Source organism: Crocuta crocuta, unplaced genomic scaffold (assembly GCF_008692635.1).
Source record: "Crocuta crocuta isolate KB4526 unplaced genomic scaffold, BGI_CrCroc_1.0 scaffold152, whole genome shotgun sequence".
Taxonomy (NCBI): domain Eukaryota; kingdom Metazoa; phylum Chordata; class Mammalia; order Carnivora; family Hyaenidae; genus Crocuta; species Crocuta crocuta.
The window spans coordinates 5,858,693-5,878,066 of record NW_027528798.1 but is presented as its reverse complement, the minus strand read 5'-3'; the positions used below and the strand labels follow the sequence as shown (position 1 = coordinate 5,878,066).

General features: G+C 38.5%; 1 protein-coding gene across 1 annotated transcript in view; it reads right to left on the bottom strand.

Moving 5' to 3' along the window:
- The window catches only part of SNTB2 (syntrophin beta 2), a 105,547-nt gene that overhangs the window by 85,730 nt on the left and 443 nt on the right, over positions 1–19,374 (bottom strand). The window contains exon 2 of the mRNA XM_077755469.1: positions 343–456. Within this exon, the coding sequence (XP_077611595.1) occupies positions 343–456 (114 nt within the window). The remainder of the gene's footprint in view (positions 1–342; positions 457–19,374) is intronic.

Here is a 19,374-nt window from a genome sequence, read left to right as displayed (position 1 = left end):
AACAATTTTCTACCCAGCTATGAAGTATAGAAAGGAAGTGAGATTAACATTTTTTGAACACCTATTATGTGCTATGTACTTTATATAAAAAACTTTACATAACCTTCACAATCATTTGACTGAGAAAGAAACAGGCTTAAAGTATTTTCCTGACATCATGCAGAACACCGGGTCGGTTTGGCTCCAAAGCCAACACTATTCCTATAATACAATCATCAGCAGAGATTCACTTGGGTATATCCTGCTCAACAGTACTTTCTTTTGTCCTGGAGGAGAGGCAACCCTGGCCTGTTCTCATCAGCTCATTGGGTCATAATAAGCCACAGATCCTCTAGCTCCTACCTTGATTACAGCTCTCAGGCTGTGCCTCGGCTGGTTCACGACAGTGTTCAGCCTACGCCTACTGCCGAGGAGATGCTGCATGGACGAGGTCATGGAAAAGGCATACATGAACTGCTGGGAAGTTAAAAAACATGTAAGAAGCAGATTCTCCCAGGGTCAAGACTTCACTTCTATCATTCTCGCTAGTGGGAAGGATAAGGAAACAGTCCACAATAGTGGATATTTCACAAATAATTTAAATCTTCACTGTTTGTTGTTGCTTTGTAGCAGCAGCTTTGCCTCTCTAATTCTACTTTGCTCAAGCAAATGTTAAAATTCACCTTCTTTTTCAGAGTAAATGCGGTGGATTGTGGCAATTCAAGTCTCCACCTGGCAACAGAGAGGACAAAAGAAACCTGATTGAGATGAGATATTCTAGGAAAAAAAGGTAGCAAAACTGATCAATCTTACAAGAATAAGTAAGAGCTGACTGCTCACAGAAAACACTGTAACCAAACGTAAAACAAAACAAAACCAATTTATATAAAAATAAATCCCAGGTGCAGTACAAACTTAAGTGTAAAAAACAAAACTTAAGACCCAAGAAGAAAAAAGAGAGAAAGAAAAAGTTTTAATCAAACCTAAGATGATTATCCTCCAAATAAGAAATCCAAAATAACGATTTCAAACTTTTTTTTCTGAAAATCTGTGAATAGCTTCTCAGGGGAGTCTCCTGGGAGGTGGAGAGGGAGATGTGTTGGTGTTGACAATAAACACAAAAACACAATCTAATAGGGTTAAACGTTCCTTTCAGATGCACTTTGTTCCCAAACTGGTTAATACCCAACGATTTACTAACAGTCCCCGCCCCCAACTTAAAAATACATTCCTTCCATAAACAATTTTAGATTTCTTCAAATGGATATAATGAATACCTTACTAAGCAGTATTAAAGGGTTTTATGTCCATGCCTCTTTAATCCTTTCTATTTTGCCACATCCTCCCCTCCCCATTCAGCATATCAACTTGGCAAAAATAAGGTAGCCTGATGTTTTAAGTACAGACCTGCCTTTCACACAGCCTTACAAGTTCAAGACTGCAACTTTTGGTTCACTGTATTCTCTCCCATTTATTAGCATTAATGAGTAGTCCTCCTGGTTCTGTGGCATTAATACCATTACAATGTTACAGCTGTACAAGGTGCTTAAATAAAAGGTAAAGGAGGCATCAAGATCTTTTAAATAATCATGTATTCACATGCAATACTTTATTCTTCCAGGTGGATGCTGTTTTCCTATGGCTTTCCTGAATATTCTGCTTCAATACCAGCCTCTGAAATCGTGATAGGGAGTAATTACAATAAAATGGAGAGAGAAGACTCAATTTGTCTGATACTTAGAGCAAACACACAGAAATGAATAGGTCAGCAGTGTAGAGCAAAACGCTTGGTAAAAGTTACACAACAGTCTTGTGCCATTACCCCACAAAGAGAAATAATAAGGCTCTTTAGGGTAGAAGAAACTTATCAGTCAGTTGAGGACAAAGGAATAGCAAAGAAAAACAGTCAATACAAAAAAATGATTGCACGATGGATCATACGTCTAAACTTGAAATACCACCATAAAACTTCTAGAAGAAAATATAGAATATCTTTGTGACCTCTAAGTAAGCAAAGATTTCTTAGACAGGACACACAACACCAACCATGAAGAAAATATTTCAGCTCAGCTAAATATCCTTAATGGAAATGAGTAGACAAGCTACAGATTAGAAAGAATATTCACAACACACTCATCTGACAATAAACTTGTATCCAGAATACAGAATTCTATAAGAATAAAAAGATAAACAACCCAGTAAAAATATACATAAAAGACTTGGTTCCATCTGCACTGTCAGTGCAGAGCCTCACACAGGGCTTAATTTCACAAACCATGAGATCATAACCTGAGCCAAAATCAAGAGTTNTTAAAAAAAAAAAAAAAAAAAAAAAAAAAAACCCAACTGATACAGATAAAAACCATGAATCTCAAAAGCATGATGAAAAGTGAAAGAAGACTTATGCAAGACAGTGCCTACTGTATGGCTCCATTCCCACATAAATTTCAAGAACAAAACTGGTGAAAGAAATCAGAAAGTAGTTATCTGCATTGAGGATGGGGAGAGAAACTGACTGGAAAGGGCAATGAGGGAACCTTCTGAGAGTGACAGAAATGTTCAACAGCTCATGTAGTAGTTACAAAGGTATATAAATTTGCCACAACTCATTGACCTGAATGCCTAACAACATATTATTGTATTAATTATATTACAATTTTCAAAAATGTTAAGGAGTCAAAAATAATCCAAGTGATAGTTAAGTAGTCCAGCACCAAGAAAAAAATCTGACAGCTTTTCTATTTCATTTGAATTTTCAAAACTGTGAAATATTTAAAATATGCTAAAAAATGTAGTGTACAATAAACATTCACATAACTCAACTTCATCAGTCTTTTTTTTTTAACATTTATTTTTGAGAGACAGAGTGTGAGTGGGGGAGGGGCAGAGAGGGAGAAGGAGACACAGAATCCAAAGCAGGCTCCAGGCTTTGAGCTGTTAGCACAGAACCCAAAGCAGGGCCCGAACCCACGAACTGCGAGATCATGACCTAAGCTGAAGTGGGAAGCTCAACCGAGTCACCTAAGCACCGCCGCCACCCATCAACTTCATCAATCTTAAACATTCTATCATATTTGTTCAGGTTTATTTCCTAACCAAAAAACCCCCACAAACTTCTCTTTCACTCCATTCATTTTCTCGTGCCCTAGTAGTAACCATATTCTGAATTTGGTGTATAACAAATTCATTATTTTTCTTGTATTTCAATTCCATTGACCTAAAAAATAAACTGCACTGAAAGAGCATTTTTAGGTCACCTGTATTTTAAATAACCTTTTTATACTTGAGATTTGATCCTCTGTATGTTTCATCCTTCTTTCATTTAGCAAACATACATAATATAGTGATACAATTGCTGTTTTGCTAGGTTCCAAGGACACAGTTTACAGGAAAATGCCTGGCGTAAAAATAATTTCATGCCAGTGTGCTAATAGTAATAGAGAATACATAAAACTTTTTGCAAAAGATGTTGATTCCTTACCTTGTCAAAATATTCCAAACATCTAAATCATTATGAGTAAATTTGCTTGACAACAATGGCCAAGACAAATATAATATTTATTGCAAATAATTTCTCCCTTTCACTTGATTTTTCACACTAAACAGGGCAAAGAGAAAGGAATTATTTGGCATCTAAGTCCTGGAGTTTGGTCTTTCTTTGCCAATACTCATTAAGAGAGTCTTGCCCTCATTCACTAAAGAACAATGAAGAAATCTCAAATTACACAATAATCAGTGGCAAAATTAACTGCAATCTAGATCACTCAATATCCCTTCTTCCTAAGTGATTTTTTTCTGCTTGAAGACAGCTTTATAAATGCTTTATAAATGCTGCCTGTGTTGGTCTAAGGAGATTAGTTACAATAAAAGATAGAAGAGCAAAGGCTGATTTATCTGCAGATCTACAACGTAAAATCTCTTATCTGGCACTTGTGTTTATTTCTATCACAATAAAGTTCACAGTAAGATATTACAAATCCATCTGAATGGATGAGATTAAATTGGGGCACCTGGGTGGCTCAGTTGAGCGGCCAACTTCGGCTCAGGTCATGATCCCACAGTTCAGGGGTTCGAGCCCCACATAGGGCTCTGTGCTGACAGCTCAGAGGCTGGAGCCTGCTTCAGATTCTGTGTCTCCTCCTCTCTCTGCCCCTCCCCTGCTCACACTCTGTCTCTCTCTCTAAAATAAACATTAAAAAAAAAAGATAGAGAGATTAAATTGTATTTAGGGTATTTTTAGTGTTAAAAATAATTTGATTATATTTCAGCTCTCTGACAATCCATGTATTTGTATACAATCAGTTTATTTTAACTACAACAGTGATAAAATATGAGAACTAGGAGATATCCTATTTTTAATAGATAAGAAATATAACGCTTGTAATGTTGAAATTATTTTTCCCAAGGTTACAAGAAAGCTAATGGCCGTCAGAAATGCTTTGTTTTCTTTTTCTCCAAAGTATCTTGTCCTCTTGTGGTTAGGTTTAGAATCAAGTATTTTTGGTACCAGAAGACCCAGGTAGTTTCTGTAACTACCACATCCCAAGGACCGGAGATGTCTTAAGGATCCAAAAGACTTCTTTTGAGACCCAAGCACAAAAGAAATAGAAGGGAATTAAAAACAAAACAAAACAAAAAGATAAGAGTGGGAGGAAACTGGTTGGTTGGAGAATAACAAGAGTGGACCAGATCTTACAACCACAATCTCCTTAGAGAGGAGCAGAGTGAAAACATTTTTCTTGTCAAAATATACATATGAAAATATATATACAAATATATATGAATATATTTATATATCTGCCAGACTTGGCTGCTAAAAAACAGCTTGGCAGCATTTAAAATTATTTTGTCTTTATTTTCCAGTATCAATGCCATTGACTAATTTTGTGAGTAATGTTATTATTCTGTATCTGGAAATGAAATTAACAAGTACAAAAATCAATTCTATGACACTGTAGGTAAGCAAAGCAGACCAATATTAAAACATCTGTGGTGAGCAGTGACTTTCAGAAATTCACTTTAGTCTTTTTTTATTTTTTGGCAGAATTTATATTTGCCCAGAGCCAGCTTAAGTTTNAATTAATAATCTTTGAAGAGGGGCGCCTGGGTGGCTCAGTTGGTTGGGCGTCTGACTTCGGCTCAGGTCATGATCTCGAGGTTCGTGGGTTCGAGCCCCGCATTGCGTTCTGTGCTGGCGTCTCAGAGTCTGGAGCCTGTTTCAGATTCTGTGTCTCCCTCTCTCTCTGCCCCTCTCCCATTCATGCTCTGTCTCTCTCTGTCTCAAAAATAAATAAACTATAAAAAAAATTTTTTTAATTAGATTTAAAAAAAATAATAATCTTTGAAGAGACTAATGCCAAACATTTATCCTTAGCATCTAAAATATTACTAGTGGTTTTTTAAAATGTACATAACCCCTATTGCAATGAAAACAGCTAACAATTTAAATACTTCTACTGGTCAACAATTACAACAGAATGAGGTAAATCCAAGACACTTAGTGTTCAGTGAAACAGACTGCGTTTCATTCGGGCAAACATTTATTTGTAAAAGTAGATACGGTTTGGAGTCATTTTTCAAAAGTAAAATAACATAGTAATATACTAAAAATGGAAGAGCTACCTAAAAAAGTTTGGTTGTGGGGTGCTGGGTGGCTCAGTTGGTTGAGCATCTGATTTTGGCTCAGGTCATGATCTCATGGTTTGTGAAGTGGAGCCCCATATCTCTCTCAAAAATAAATAAATAAACTTAAAAAAAATTAAAAGAGCTTAGCAGAGTGAACTCTCAGTAATATCATTATTATTTCCATTGTTTTAATTTTTTATTTACAATTTAGTTATAAAATATCTTGGGGCACTTGGCTGGCTCAGTACAGCATGTGACTCTTGATCTCAAGGGTCATAAATTTGAGCCCTACGCTGGGCATACAGATTACTTTAAAAAAATTGTTTTTTAACTCTACAGCTTCAACATCTGCCTTGTAATGGTGAAGGCAGTTTTGCCTAGAAGCCACCCCATTGCACATTTCAGTTTGGTGAGGATGCCAGTCTTGATATAACAGGGTTGGACACATGACCAGGCCTAGATCACAGTCTCCATCACCTTAGAAACAGTGCTAGTTTGAAGAGGTAGAGAAAGCAGAGTGAATCAGAGTACTTCCCAGAGACTGAAATGCAGTTGCCAGAAGAAAAATGTTTCTTTTTTAACAGGGGTTATTAAGTTAGGGCGGTATATTCCTAGACTGCCAATGCCATTTTAGCTGACTAGGCAGAATTAGACTCTTTACAGCAGATGTTGCAGCCAAGATAATTTGACCCTTTGGATCCCTCTGGACCTAAACCTAGATCAGCCCCCAGTCTTAAGAACTATGTGAGGCAATACGTTCCACTTCTGCTCAGTTTGGTGTGGGTTTCTGCAATCAAAATACTTCTTACTAAAAACTGTACACATCTATTTCGATAGACAAACATTTTTCTCTATCCCAACCTATCTTTAACTTCAAGGCCTGTCCCTGAGCTCTATGTATACATACTTTTTTGTTGTCTCACTTATAAAATAGTCATAATGCATACTTGTGAAGCTGCTTGAAATTCACACCAAAGTAATGTTCAAAAGTAATGTTCAAAAACTCAAATAAATGCTGGGAATAATTTATTATTCACATTGGAGTGTCAACCGTTTTTGAAAAGTTCCAACTAGCTGACCTGTACCCAAGTTTATTCTTCTTGTGTTCCTTTTATATCTGTCTATAAAGTTTCTAAATCTCTTAACTAATAGAGCAATTTCTCATTTACGCTTTAAGACTATCTTCTGATGTTTTTAGAACATCGTATGGCTGACTGTTGTTTATGTCTGCTTAGCATCCATTCTCCCTTATTCTGGTAACACCATCTTTCAGAGAAACCCCCACTTTCAGCCCACATAGAGCCAGGGGAATTGCCCTATTCCCTGGCTCCAAGGGAAGTAACTGATCTGGGCCTAGCCTACCAGAACATCCCATACTCCTTGCCACATGATTAAAACATAGATGAGTGAGGTCCAGTACTTCTGGCAGAATGATGGGAAACAGATATTACAAAGACATTAATTTTCTTCAAATTAATTTATGAATTTAACACAATTTTAATCAAAATCCCAAAGGATTTTTTTTAATGATAAAATCATTCCAAAATTTATCTGGAAAATTAAGTATACTCTCATACTTATACCATCCTGCAATTGTTTACAATTATTTTTCAATTTTTTCTTGACTTGTATAACCCACTTGAATGATCAGATACTAAATGTTAAAGGTATAGCACACAGTTTAGTATGTTACAAAACACTCAAGTTGAATAAAATAGAAAATCCAGCATCAGATTGCAGAATACAACAAATTAATTATATTAAAAAGGGACATTTCAAATCAATGAGGAAAGGACAGGTCATGCCTATGGTGGCGGATACACAGAACGTGTACTGTACCTCACCCGTCCGGCACACTCACTGTAGACATCACTAATTAAGCAGAGCATGCTTTCCTGCTGCACCCAGATATGGCTTTGGGACTCCAGGCAGCCCCATCAAACTATTAGACAACTCATGCAAGGGCACTATTTGACAAATAATGCTAAGGCAGTTAACTGTTTGGAAAAATAAAGTTAAACCTCTACTGCAGACCATATGCCAAAATAAATTCTACAGAGATTAAAGAGTTAAATGTAAAAAATGAGATCATAAAAAGACTAGAGGAAAGCTTTTGCAAAAGATATTCTCAGAGAGAAGCAGAAGCTCTAAGGTGAGATGTTAGAGGGAGTGAGGGAGCAGTGGTCCTCAGCACTGCCTTGGTTCCTGACATCACTGACGCAGGGCTGCTAAGTTTCTTCTGGAGTCCTGAGACTTGTCTGTATCCTTTACAATACCACCACCATTTTACTTGAACTAGCTTAAACAGTCTTTTGCGCTTTAAAACCAAAAGCACATTAAATAAGGCACACACACTTTCTTTAAACACTTTTTCTTTGTTGATCAATTCATTTTACGAATAATAAAGAAGTTTATTATTTTTTTTAAATAAGAGAGAGGGCATCTGGGTGGCTCAGTCAGTTCAGCATTCAACTTCAGCTCAGGTCGTGATCTCCTGGTCCGTGAGTTTGAGCCCCGTGTTGAGCTCTGTGCTGACAGCTTAGAGCCTGAACCTGCTTCAGATTCTGCATCTCCCTCTCTCTCTGCCCCTCTCCCGCTCATGCTCTCTCTGTTCCTCAAAAATAAACAGTTAAAAAAAAATTAAATGAGAGAGAGCAAGCATGCATGAGCAGGGTGAGGGGCAGAGAAAGAGGGAGAGAGAGAATCCCAAGCACGGTCCACACTGTCAGTACCGAGTCCCATGCAGGGACTTGATCCTCACTAACTATGAAATCATGACCTGAGCCTAAATCAAGAGTCAGATACGTAACTGACTGAGCCACCCAGGTGCCCCAGTTCATGATTTTTCTGAATCTCTTTCAAAATCAAAGCTTCCCATTTTCCAAGTGTGAAGTATAACATTTTATATACATGACAGATTATTCTTAACTACAGTTATATGTCAAAGCACTCTAGCAACATCTTGGGATCCAGATCACAGAAACAAACTAACTTGGAGTTTTGTAACTCTCTTACGCTTTCCAAAAAGCAAATATACTGACACCATAATCACTGGCACTTTGTTCCTATACAAAATCATTGCATGAGATCTGTTTTTAAACTGAAATCAAACACAAATTGTATGAAGAAATCAGCGTAGTTTCCTCAGAATGGCACTCACATACAAAAACTAAATCAACTGTATTTCTCTAGACACAAAACACTAAGTGCACCAGAACATATGATCATTTCTCCGAAGCTAACAGCTCCTTTCTCTAATCTAGGGGGTAAAAAATGCTTTAAAGGAAGAATATGCTCTCATGCTGTGTGACCAGATGTAAAGTACTGTTTATAAAACTAAAATTTTTCTTTCCAGTGCCCAGAGCCAGCATTTATATCACCTAAGTGCTTTATAACAAAGCTGAATGGTAGAAGCTTAACACCCTCCCAAAGTATTCGATTTTTCCCACTGTCAACAACCATTCTCCAATTATCCCTGGATAGAAATCTCAGGGCTAATTGATTACATCCAATCTGCACCCACAGACCATCATTTCTTCCTTTAAAACAGTGGCTCTCAATTTTCTACCCAATGTCTCTGATGGATCAAATGCCTGTGCTAGCAACAGAGGCGCAATGCCAGAGATTCTCTACATGTAGTCAGAAAGAGGCTTTCTGGGTAGAAAAAGGTCCCCAGCGGATTCTGCTCACCCCTGGCAAAAATCATTTGCTTTAATATGTTCCTTAAATGTGTCTTCGTCTCTATTTCCTGCTACTACCACTACCCCATTCAGTGATTATCTTTTCTGCTTTGGCCTGCTTTTTACTACAACAGCTGTAGTTTTCCTACCTTTGGTCTTTCCTCTTTGCATTGGATCCAGATCATCCACTGCTGCCAACCCAAAATTCTGTTCCCATCATGTCACTTCCTGGCTCAAATATGGATTGCATCAGTTCCCCACCCGTTCTAACTCTTCAGCCTCTTCTCTTGTCTGTTGGCCTTTTTCCCTTGCTCTACAAATACGTCCCAATTCTTTCCCATGTAAAACAAAATAAAGAACAACCAGCTACAAAACTAAAATGTTCTTTGGACGCTTCATTCAATTCTAGTTACCGTCTTTGCTTCTTTGATTTTTCTGAGAACTTTTAAAAAGCACAGTCTATTCACTGTCTTTCGCTCCTGTCATTCTGCTGAAATTGCTCTTATGAGAACTCTAATGATCTGGTTCTCTAATTACCAAATCCAATGGACTTCTTTTTTATTCTTTACTTTCTTGGCTTCTATAGCATCTGAAGATGCTGATCACATCCTCCTTTTCAGAATTCTTGCCTCACTGACTTTCACTGCACTGTTTTCTCCTGGCTCTCTCTCTACCTCCCAGACCATGTCTTTCCAGATTCTTCTTCTTTCTACTCCTTGCTTCAAATGTAGGGGTTCTGTAGGGTTCCATCCCGGTTCTACCTCCCTTTATAATCTGCACTCTCTCTTGGTGATTATATCTATACTCATGGCATCAATTACCACTTTACCCTAATATCTCATAAATTTTCATTCAGTTCTCACATTTGTCTTGACTATAGACCACACTCCAGGCCAGCTACTGGACTTTTGCACCAGGATATCACACAGGTAACTCAAATTCAACATGTCCGGAACCAAACTTATCTTCACCCAAAACAGAATTCCTCCCCTGTTAAGTCTGTTACCTGGTTTCCTAAGCCAGAAATCTAGGAGTTTTCTCCACTTTTTCTTTCCCTCAATCCCCAAACTGATCACTTAGACCTGCTATTTCTACCTCAATATTTTTCAGTCTCACTATCCTTAAGGTGTCACAACAGCCCCCTAACTGCTTTCCCTTACCTTATGTCTTGAGCTCCTACACTCCATCTGCCACTCTGAACTTTCCAAGACATTACTCCCTCATTTATTTTTTATATTTTTTATTTTTAAATGTTTATTTATTTTGAGAGAGAGAGAACATGAGTGGGAGAGGGAGAAGGAGAGGGAGAGAGGGAGGGAGAGAGAGAGAGAGAGAGAGAGCGTGAGAGAGGGAGAGAGAAAGAGAATGAATGAATCCCAAGCAGGCTCTGCACTGTCAGCTCAGAGCCTGATGTGGGGCTCAAACACATGAACAATGAGATCATGACCTGACCTGAAATCAAAAGTCGGATGCTTAAATGACTGAGCCACCAACGGGCCCCATCACTCCCTTATTTAAAGCCCTTTAAATTAACCTGGGTGGTTTCCCACACCTAAAACTTTTGACAGCACACACCATTAGGAAAAATGTGAATCTACTACACTCAATCTGTGAATACTTTTTAATGTATGTATATTATTAAACATCCACAAAATATAGAAATCAAGAAAGAATGAGATGATGATGAAATAAAAACATGAATATATTTCTGATGATGTCATACTATCATTGTTACTATAATGACATTGTTACTATACTCAAACTATAATTTACTCTTAGGATCAAGTTCATTAACAATGATAATGTATTAGTCCACACTTCAAATAAGTCTTCTTGGCAACTTCATTTTTTAGGCTGACTTCTTCACCATATGGTTACCTTGCAATGTGACAAAGAACTCCTGTTAAGAGAAATGTTAGCTTTGTCTTTTTATTATTGTTTGTACTGTTATAATTACCTTCAATCCATGGTTTCTTTGTGCAAATCTTTAAGACACTTGTTTATTTTGTGAAGACTAATTTAGTTAAAAGCACATGAGACATGTCCACTCAATCAGGTTCAAGTAAACTGCAATAAGTTGCAGTATGATAATAGCAGACAAATGAGTAAGGTCACTAGTATCAGTCCCTTTGCTTTGTGAAGCTGTCACTCTTTCTTTGAGATACTACCTTGTGTACCAAATGTGTAACGGCCCTATCTTGTAAGCCTAAGAGAACCAGTGTCACCAATACATTAAATATTAATAAACCTCAGGGTCTTTTTTCAGGTTGAAAAGTAAATATAAGCCCCACTGAGAAACCACTGCTTGCACTGCATACAAGGCCCTTGATGATCTCTGGCCTCCGCCCATCTTTCCAGATACACATTTCCTGTACTTACCATGCCTTACTTCTCTCAACACACCAGCTACTTATCACTTTCCAGCCTTTGACACACTGCCTCCTTTGTCCTTCTTTCTCTCTTCTAGGGCACCAAATTCTCACCTCTTTTAAAGCACTCATCAAAACCTATTATAACTGTTTCCAACCTAGCCTAAAGGGCTGGGATTACCCCCAATTTTTAATTCCAGGGGTCTAAACAAAACACCTTGTTTGCAGTAGGTACTTAATAAATGTTGACTGACAGAATGAAAAAGGTTAGGCTTTCAAGGCTTTGTATAATCTGGCTCCAATTTATCTATCCAGCTTTATTTTCTTCCAAATCCAATCCTATTCTCCTCACTTCGTATCATATGCCATGCTCATTTTGGCTTTTGCTCAGGTTATCCCCTCAATTTGGAAACCCTTCCATCTACAGAGAAGTAACCAGTCCCTCAAGCCTCAGATCAAATTCTCCTTTTCCCATAAAGTCACACTCTTTCACCCCACAACTGATCATTCCCTTCAGGAACTCTTGAAGAGGGAGTACTACCCATTTGATCAATTACTCTCTATGTGGCAGTTTTCTCTTTTCAATTTCACTCTAAGCTCTTAGACACCAGGGACTACCTTCAACTTACTTTGCACGCTGACCTCACACAACACATTGCAACATGATAATGCTCAGGAGATCTAAGAGACCTGAATGACTGGCTGTAGGTAGCACGGTACAAGGCAGAAAGCAATGACCTGGGTTTTAGTCCAAGTTCCACCACTAATTAGCTAGTTGACTTCAAACGTGTCATTTAATCTCTCTGGTCATTAATTCCTCAACCGGAAGATGAGACTTTACAACTGTTAAAATTCCAGGTAAGACTTTTCCTTTTTCCCAAAGAACATTAAATTTTTCCTCTAAAAATCAAGAGAAATTCTGAGACCTTTAGTAACCCACTTAACTTCAATGAACTTTGGCATAATCATTTTGTAAAACAAAAATAAACAGCCCATCACCTCCAAAGGACTGTGTAAAGATCAAATGAGAAAATATAGATAAAAAGGTATAGATAATTTTAAAATGTTAATAAAAATATAAGGCTTTGCTATAGTATTTAGTGGGAAATGCAAGCAACTGGTATTTGTTGTTCAGTTAGTTAAGACAGTGTGTAAATCTAGCTAGGAACAATGATTGGATCCTTGAACAGTCAGTCAGCTCAGAACGGCTGAACACTTCCTTAGCCACAGGCTGTACTTCATTCCTTCTGTACAAAGACACACATTTGATCACAAAGTAAAGTAACCTTTATCCCGGAAGAATTACACAGCAGGTAATATATTAAAGTTACTAAGTTATCAGTTAAGGTCTAAATTAAAGCCTGGTTTTGGTTTCTAAAAATGTTCTTAGAATTTTCATAACTACTCTATATTAGAATCAATAAACTTCTCATATTTTGATAATAAATTGGAGGACCTATTTTAGCATGAGACTATGAGAAGTAATCTGGTAACAAAGACATAGTTTCTCATATAAACATGTCTAATCATTCAAGTGAAACATGATGAGGCTAGTTAAACAAAAAGAAAGGAACACAGAAACACAAACTTCCTGACAATTGAGATGTTCTTGTAGAGATAAATTAATGACTATACATGCAAAATCTCAAAGAAAATGTAAGAAAGAAAAGAAAGAAAGAAAGAAAGAAAGAAAGAAAGAAAGAAAGAAAGAAAGAAAGAAAGAAAGAAAGAAAGAAAGAAAGAAGGAAAGAAAGAAAATGTCAGATGTTTTCCTTAGGAGACTCCCAACTGTCCAACATACATTGAAGAAAGTCACAGTGCAGGAATCCAAACTAGCTTCTTTAACTTAACAGCCTAGTGATGTCAGCAATATGTTACATGTCCCCTAACATACACAAAGAACCCTATTATATATAACACTCAAAATCTCAAGCCATTCTGGATACAAAAATTATTTTCAATTTTCCAGTTAAGTTTCATGCCAGTCCACTTCCTCTATACACTTAACCATTTTCTTTTCAGTAGATTTGATAACAAAACCTAGAATTACATTTAGGCAATAAATGACTTTCCAACAATATTCCAATGACTATTGCCTCAAAAGTACTGATCACTTCTCAAATTATCAAACTTTTTTTAATGTTTTATTTCTTTTCTGAGAGAGAGAGAGAGAGAGAGAGAGAGAGAGAGAGCAGGGCAAGGTCAGGGAGAGAAGGAGATACAGAATCTGAAGCAGGCTCCAGGCTCTGAGCTAGCTGTCAGCAGAGCTCGACACAGGGCTCGAACCCACGAACCCACGAACCATGAGATCATGACCTGAGCTGAAGTCGGACGCTTAACTGACTGAGCCACCTAGGTGCCCCTATCAAACTTTCTTTTTTTAATGTTTATTTATTTTGAGAGTGAGAGAGGGTGTGTGTGCCAGCAGGTAAGGGGCAGAGAGAGGGAGAGAGAGAATCCCAAGCAGGCTCCGAGCTTAGCACAGAGTCTAAGGTGGGGCTCAAACTCATGAACCCTGAGATCATGGCCTGAACTGAAATCAAAAGTCAGAATCTGAACTGACTGAGCTACCCAGGTGCCCCTAAAATATCAAACCTTCAGTTGAATACTTTATACGGTCTTCCTTAACCTCTTCTGGTACATTTTTCATTGTACAGTCTAATTTTTGGTCACTTGGTTAATTTCATAGTTCTAAAAAATATAAATTCCAGAAGCTTTCTGCTTAGATCCTATTTTTAGCACTCAGGATACAGTAAATTCAACATCCGACATCTGATAGGTGAGTAGTCACCTCTTTACGGTTACAATCTGAATTAACTCTGCATAGCATATCTTAGTATCAATGCTAACAACAGTCACTAGCCAAAACTGCAGGTACACAGTGAGCCGTACGTTTTAAGGTTCCGAGTGGTAAAAATCACTTTTTGGCCTTTTGGCTAAAATCAAGGGTAAGGTTCCACAATCAATCAATCAATCAATAATACACTGAATGAAAAATTTTTAAAAAAGTAAAAGAAAACAAAAAAATTAAGGTGGGGTGCCTGCATGGCTCAGTTGGTTAAGCATCTGACTTTATTTAGCTCAGGTCATGATCTCCTGGTCCATGATTTCGAGCCCTACGTTGGGCTCTGTGCTGACAGCTCAGAGCCTGGGGCCTGCTTCGGATTCTATGTCTCCCTTTCTCTGTCCCTCCCCTGCTCACGCTGTCTCTCTCACTCTCAGAAATGAATAAATGTTAAAAAAAAAATTTTTTAAAGGAAAAGAAAAAAATCAAGGGTAAGCTTCTTCTGAATGGTAAATGTAAAGAAGAAAAATCAGAGGAATGGGAAACTAAATGCAAAAGTTTTTAAGTTTATTTATTTTAAGAGAAAGAGAGAGCATGAATAGGGGAGGGGCAGAGAGAGAAGAGAGACAGAATCCCAATCAGGCTCTGCGCTGCCAACGCAGAGCCCAATGCAGGGCACAAACTCAAGAGCCATGAGATCATAACCTGAGCCAAAATCAAGAGCTGGACACTTAATCGACTGAGCCACCCAGGTGGCCCTAAGTGCAAATTTAGAAATAAAAATGTTGGCCTATCCAAGAGATGGTAGGAAAATAGGAAAACAAGATTAGAAAAAGGTATTTGCATCCAAGAAATGCAAACTCATTTCTTAACCTGTTCACCTAAAGTAATTCTTGTTCTTACCATATTTTTCGTTTCAAGTAAAATTGAGCCTTGGATTTTAACAACTTGTTATCCTGGCTATTCTGAGTGCTTGTGTTAATTCACAGCATACCTTCATGACCCAGTCCTACCTTTCTCATTCAGAGTTTTGTTTTTGTTATTGTAGATCACTGCTGTATTCCCAGTCCCCAAAAGCGTCTAGCACAGAAACTGTCAAATGAATAACAACCTTTGAGGGAGGTATTATTACCATCCTGGTTTTTCAGATGAGGAAATCAAGGCTTAGCAAGGTTGAGTAACTTGCCTAGGGGTTACGAACGACTACCCAGAAACAGACCCGTGCCTGTCTGACCACAAAGTCCTCATTTGTACTTACCCTCACTGGGTAGAGTAACTTCCTAATGTTTCTTGTTTGTGTGTATTTTCTGGTGGCAGCTTTCTCTTAGGGGAAGCTTTAACTTCTCCATCAACCTATTCGCAGGCATCTTCAACCTCTGATCCCCCACTAAGGTCTTCTGTACGTCTCTCCTGCCTGTGTGCTGTGTCCTCTCCAGAGTTCTATTATAACATCACTTGTAGCCCTTTGCTGTATTTCTCCTCTCTCTCTTATCTCAACTCCAAACTTCCTGAGGGCAGGAATCAGGGAACTTCAAGCACCTCTGGCACATGGTAGAGTTGAGTAATGTTTGATGTATGAATGAATAATCCTAACAAATCCATGAAATAATAAGGAAGCTCAGTTCCCTAACCACAGGCAACCAGAGACTACTGCTTTCCTTTACTAGGGGGTGGCAAGGTCATGCCTAAAATTCCCTGCCCACACCACAAAGAAGTATCACTGTGCTACACTTAAAACAGCTTTTCAAGTTTTGAGATATCTAATGGAAAAACAATACGGTCCCAGAACTTTAAGAGCTAAGCATAAAATCTATCTCTTAGATGTAGCCTACATGGATGGAAGTACAGCTCTCGATTTTAAATAACGTTTGACTGTTTCAATCAAATGACTGTTTTCAGTGATTTTGCATATTCTAAGTAATTTTATTTTTATATCTCTTTGGCTTGAAAGTGCAATTTCATACTTCTCCACACATATAAAGACAAAAACTGCTTGTCTTTTACAAAAACTGTGTGTTAGGTAAAAAGGCACTCAATAAATATGTTATTATGCTGCTCTTTGTAAATCCTTCTTCTAAAAACACATGTGGCCTATTTTAGACTAATAAATACTGGGAAACATTTACTAGACAATTTTCATTTAATTGGTATGAATACCAGGCTCAAAATATATCTAAACAAAAACTGTGTTTTTTAAAAATATATGGTATGGTGAGCCTGGGTGGCTCAGTTGGTTAAGCGGCCAACTTCGGCTCACGTCATGATCTCATAGCTTGTGGGTTCGAGCCCCGTGTCAGGCTCTGTGCTGACAGTTTGGAGCCTGGAGCCTGTTTCAGATTCTGTCTCTGTACCTTCCCCGCTCACACTCTCTCTCTCAAAAAAGATAAACAAACACACACACACACACAAAAAGAAAAGAAAATTTTTAAAAATACATGGTATAAGGGGCACCTGGGTGGCTCAGTCAGCTAAGCTTCCGACTTCAGCTCAGGTCATGATCTCACCACTGGTGAGTTTGAGCCCTGCAATCGGGCCCTCTGCCATTAACGCAAAGCTCACTTTGGTTCCTGCCTCCCTCTCTCTCTGCCATTCCCCAGCTTGTGCTTTCTCTCTGTTCCAAAAAAAATAAATAAATAAAAATATGTGGTGTAAAGACATGAAATATCTGTCCTTTGCCACTGAGAACTACATAAATAGTACTTTAATATTCTGGCTCTGGGGTGCCTGGGTGTCTCAGTCAGTTGAGCGCCAAATATGGCTCAGGTCATGATCTCATGGTTCGTTGGTTAGAGCCTCACATCAGGCTCTCTGCTGACAGCTCAGATCCTGAAGCCTGCTTCGGATCCTGTGTCTTCCTCTCCTTCTGCCCCTCCCACCCCCAAAATAAAATATACATTAAAAAAAAATTCTGGCTCTAAGAATTTANCACCTGTCTCTCTATCTCTCCTAGAAAAAAAATAAAAAAAAAAAAAAAAAAAGAATTTATAACCAAATGCATAGCTAGACCAATTTCAAAGTACACATTTAAAGTTACAGATTTTAAAATAAATTTTTTGGAGTGCCTGGATGGCTCAGTCAGTTAAGTGTCCGACTTCGGCTCAGGTCATGATCTTGTGGTTCTTGGGTTCAAGCCCTGCTTTGGGCTCTGTGCTGACAGCTAGCTCAGAGCCTGGAGCCTGTCTTCGGATTCTGTGTCTCCCTCTCTCTCTGACCCTCCCCTGCTCACACTGTCTCTATCTCTGTCAAAAATAAATAAAACATCTTAAAAAAATAAAATTTTTTAAGTTAATTTTACTTATTTTGAGAAACAGAGCACAGGAGGGGCAGAGAGAGACTCCAAAGCAGGCTCCACATTGCCAGCATGGAGCCCAATATGGGGCTAAAACTCACCAACCATGAGATCATGACCTGAGTTGAAATCAAGACTTGATTGCTTAATTGACTGAGCCACCCAGGCACCCCGGTTACATTTTTTTTTTTTAAACACCCACTGCCCAAGCCACAGTCTACAATTTTACTCCATTTATTAAACACTAATTTCTGAGAAGTGTCTGGCCCCACCTATAAGTGAGATATAAATAATACTTATAAATAGAATATTATAAAGATGGGACACTGGAATTTCACACTTGGAGAACATGCAAACTAACATTTCCCCAAATATTTACAAGCAGACTGAGAAAAAAAGTGAAAGTCACTTTGCCAAGCTGGACTTCTGACCTCTCAGTTTCATGACTGGTCTCCCATTCCCCACCAATTCCCTTCTGCCAGGAATATCCTCCTGACTCATCTCTGCCTGCCTATGTCCATTACTTCCTTGGAGACCTGGCTAGAGATTCAGCTCCTTGAAAAAGGCCTCCTTGACTGACTAATCCTGATTTCCACTACTTCTTAACTTTGCATTCCCTTGGCATTTATATATAGTTTGCATTACATAATCAGTAACTTGTAAGTTGTTTTGCATTTTTCTGTCATTTCCCCAACTAGAGACCAAATACAGAAACATCATCTTTTATATCCTCTTCTATATAGCCAGTAATAAATGTTTCTTGAATGACTGAACCACCAGTGAAAGAAAGCCGACTGCTCACAAATTTCCGAAGAAAGCAACTGGCTTTTCAGATCGCATTTACAATACTCTATCCCCTCCAATATGCATGGGTCCTTCAAAGAAATGAGATTTAATGTTGCCTTCTGTAAATTCACCGCGAAAGATCCAGGTTATAGATCACTATATACTTAAAGTAAATAACAGTAGAAGCTATTCAAACATATCTTGGGATTTAACATTTCAGGCTTCATTTAAAGCCTTGAAGCAGCATGCCTGTGAACGGTAGGAAGCTGGCACCAGTCTCGTGCAAAAGGGGCAAAACTCTAGTTGGCAGTAAATGTTCAAACACGTGAGCCTCCGCTGTTAAACAAGGCTCATTAGCCACACAAACTTGCTGCTTCAGCTTTCCATCTTCAATGAAGTGCTATGATCTCTTTGGGTTATTGCTGAGAGCCAACGATGGGTTAAATTCCCATAAATTAACCAGTAGCTTTGGCGGTTTGCCCAAGCATACCACTGGCATCGGTGTGGGTGATTTTTTTTATTTTAGTATTATTTTTTAAACAGACCCCGGGAGGACAGATGTGAGTGAAGAAGAAAGCGCCAACCGGGCACTTCTCGGGAGGCAACCCGAAACCTCCAGGACTCGAGCCCTTCAGGCTCCCCCTAGTTCTTAGTGTCAGCTTATCGTGCAGAGGCGGGGCTTCAAGCGCTGCTGCTTTTTACTAAATCTCAACCCAGTCTTCCTTGGGGACTGAAAGCCAACTTCTCATGCAAGGACCATCAGTTTTTCCACACTCAGAGCCTTAGTAAGCGGAGTCCCGACAGAGCCGGGCCACCAGCGCGAGGAAGCCGAGGACGCGGAGGGGGAGGGAACGGACCCGC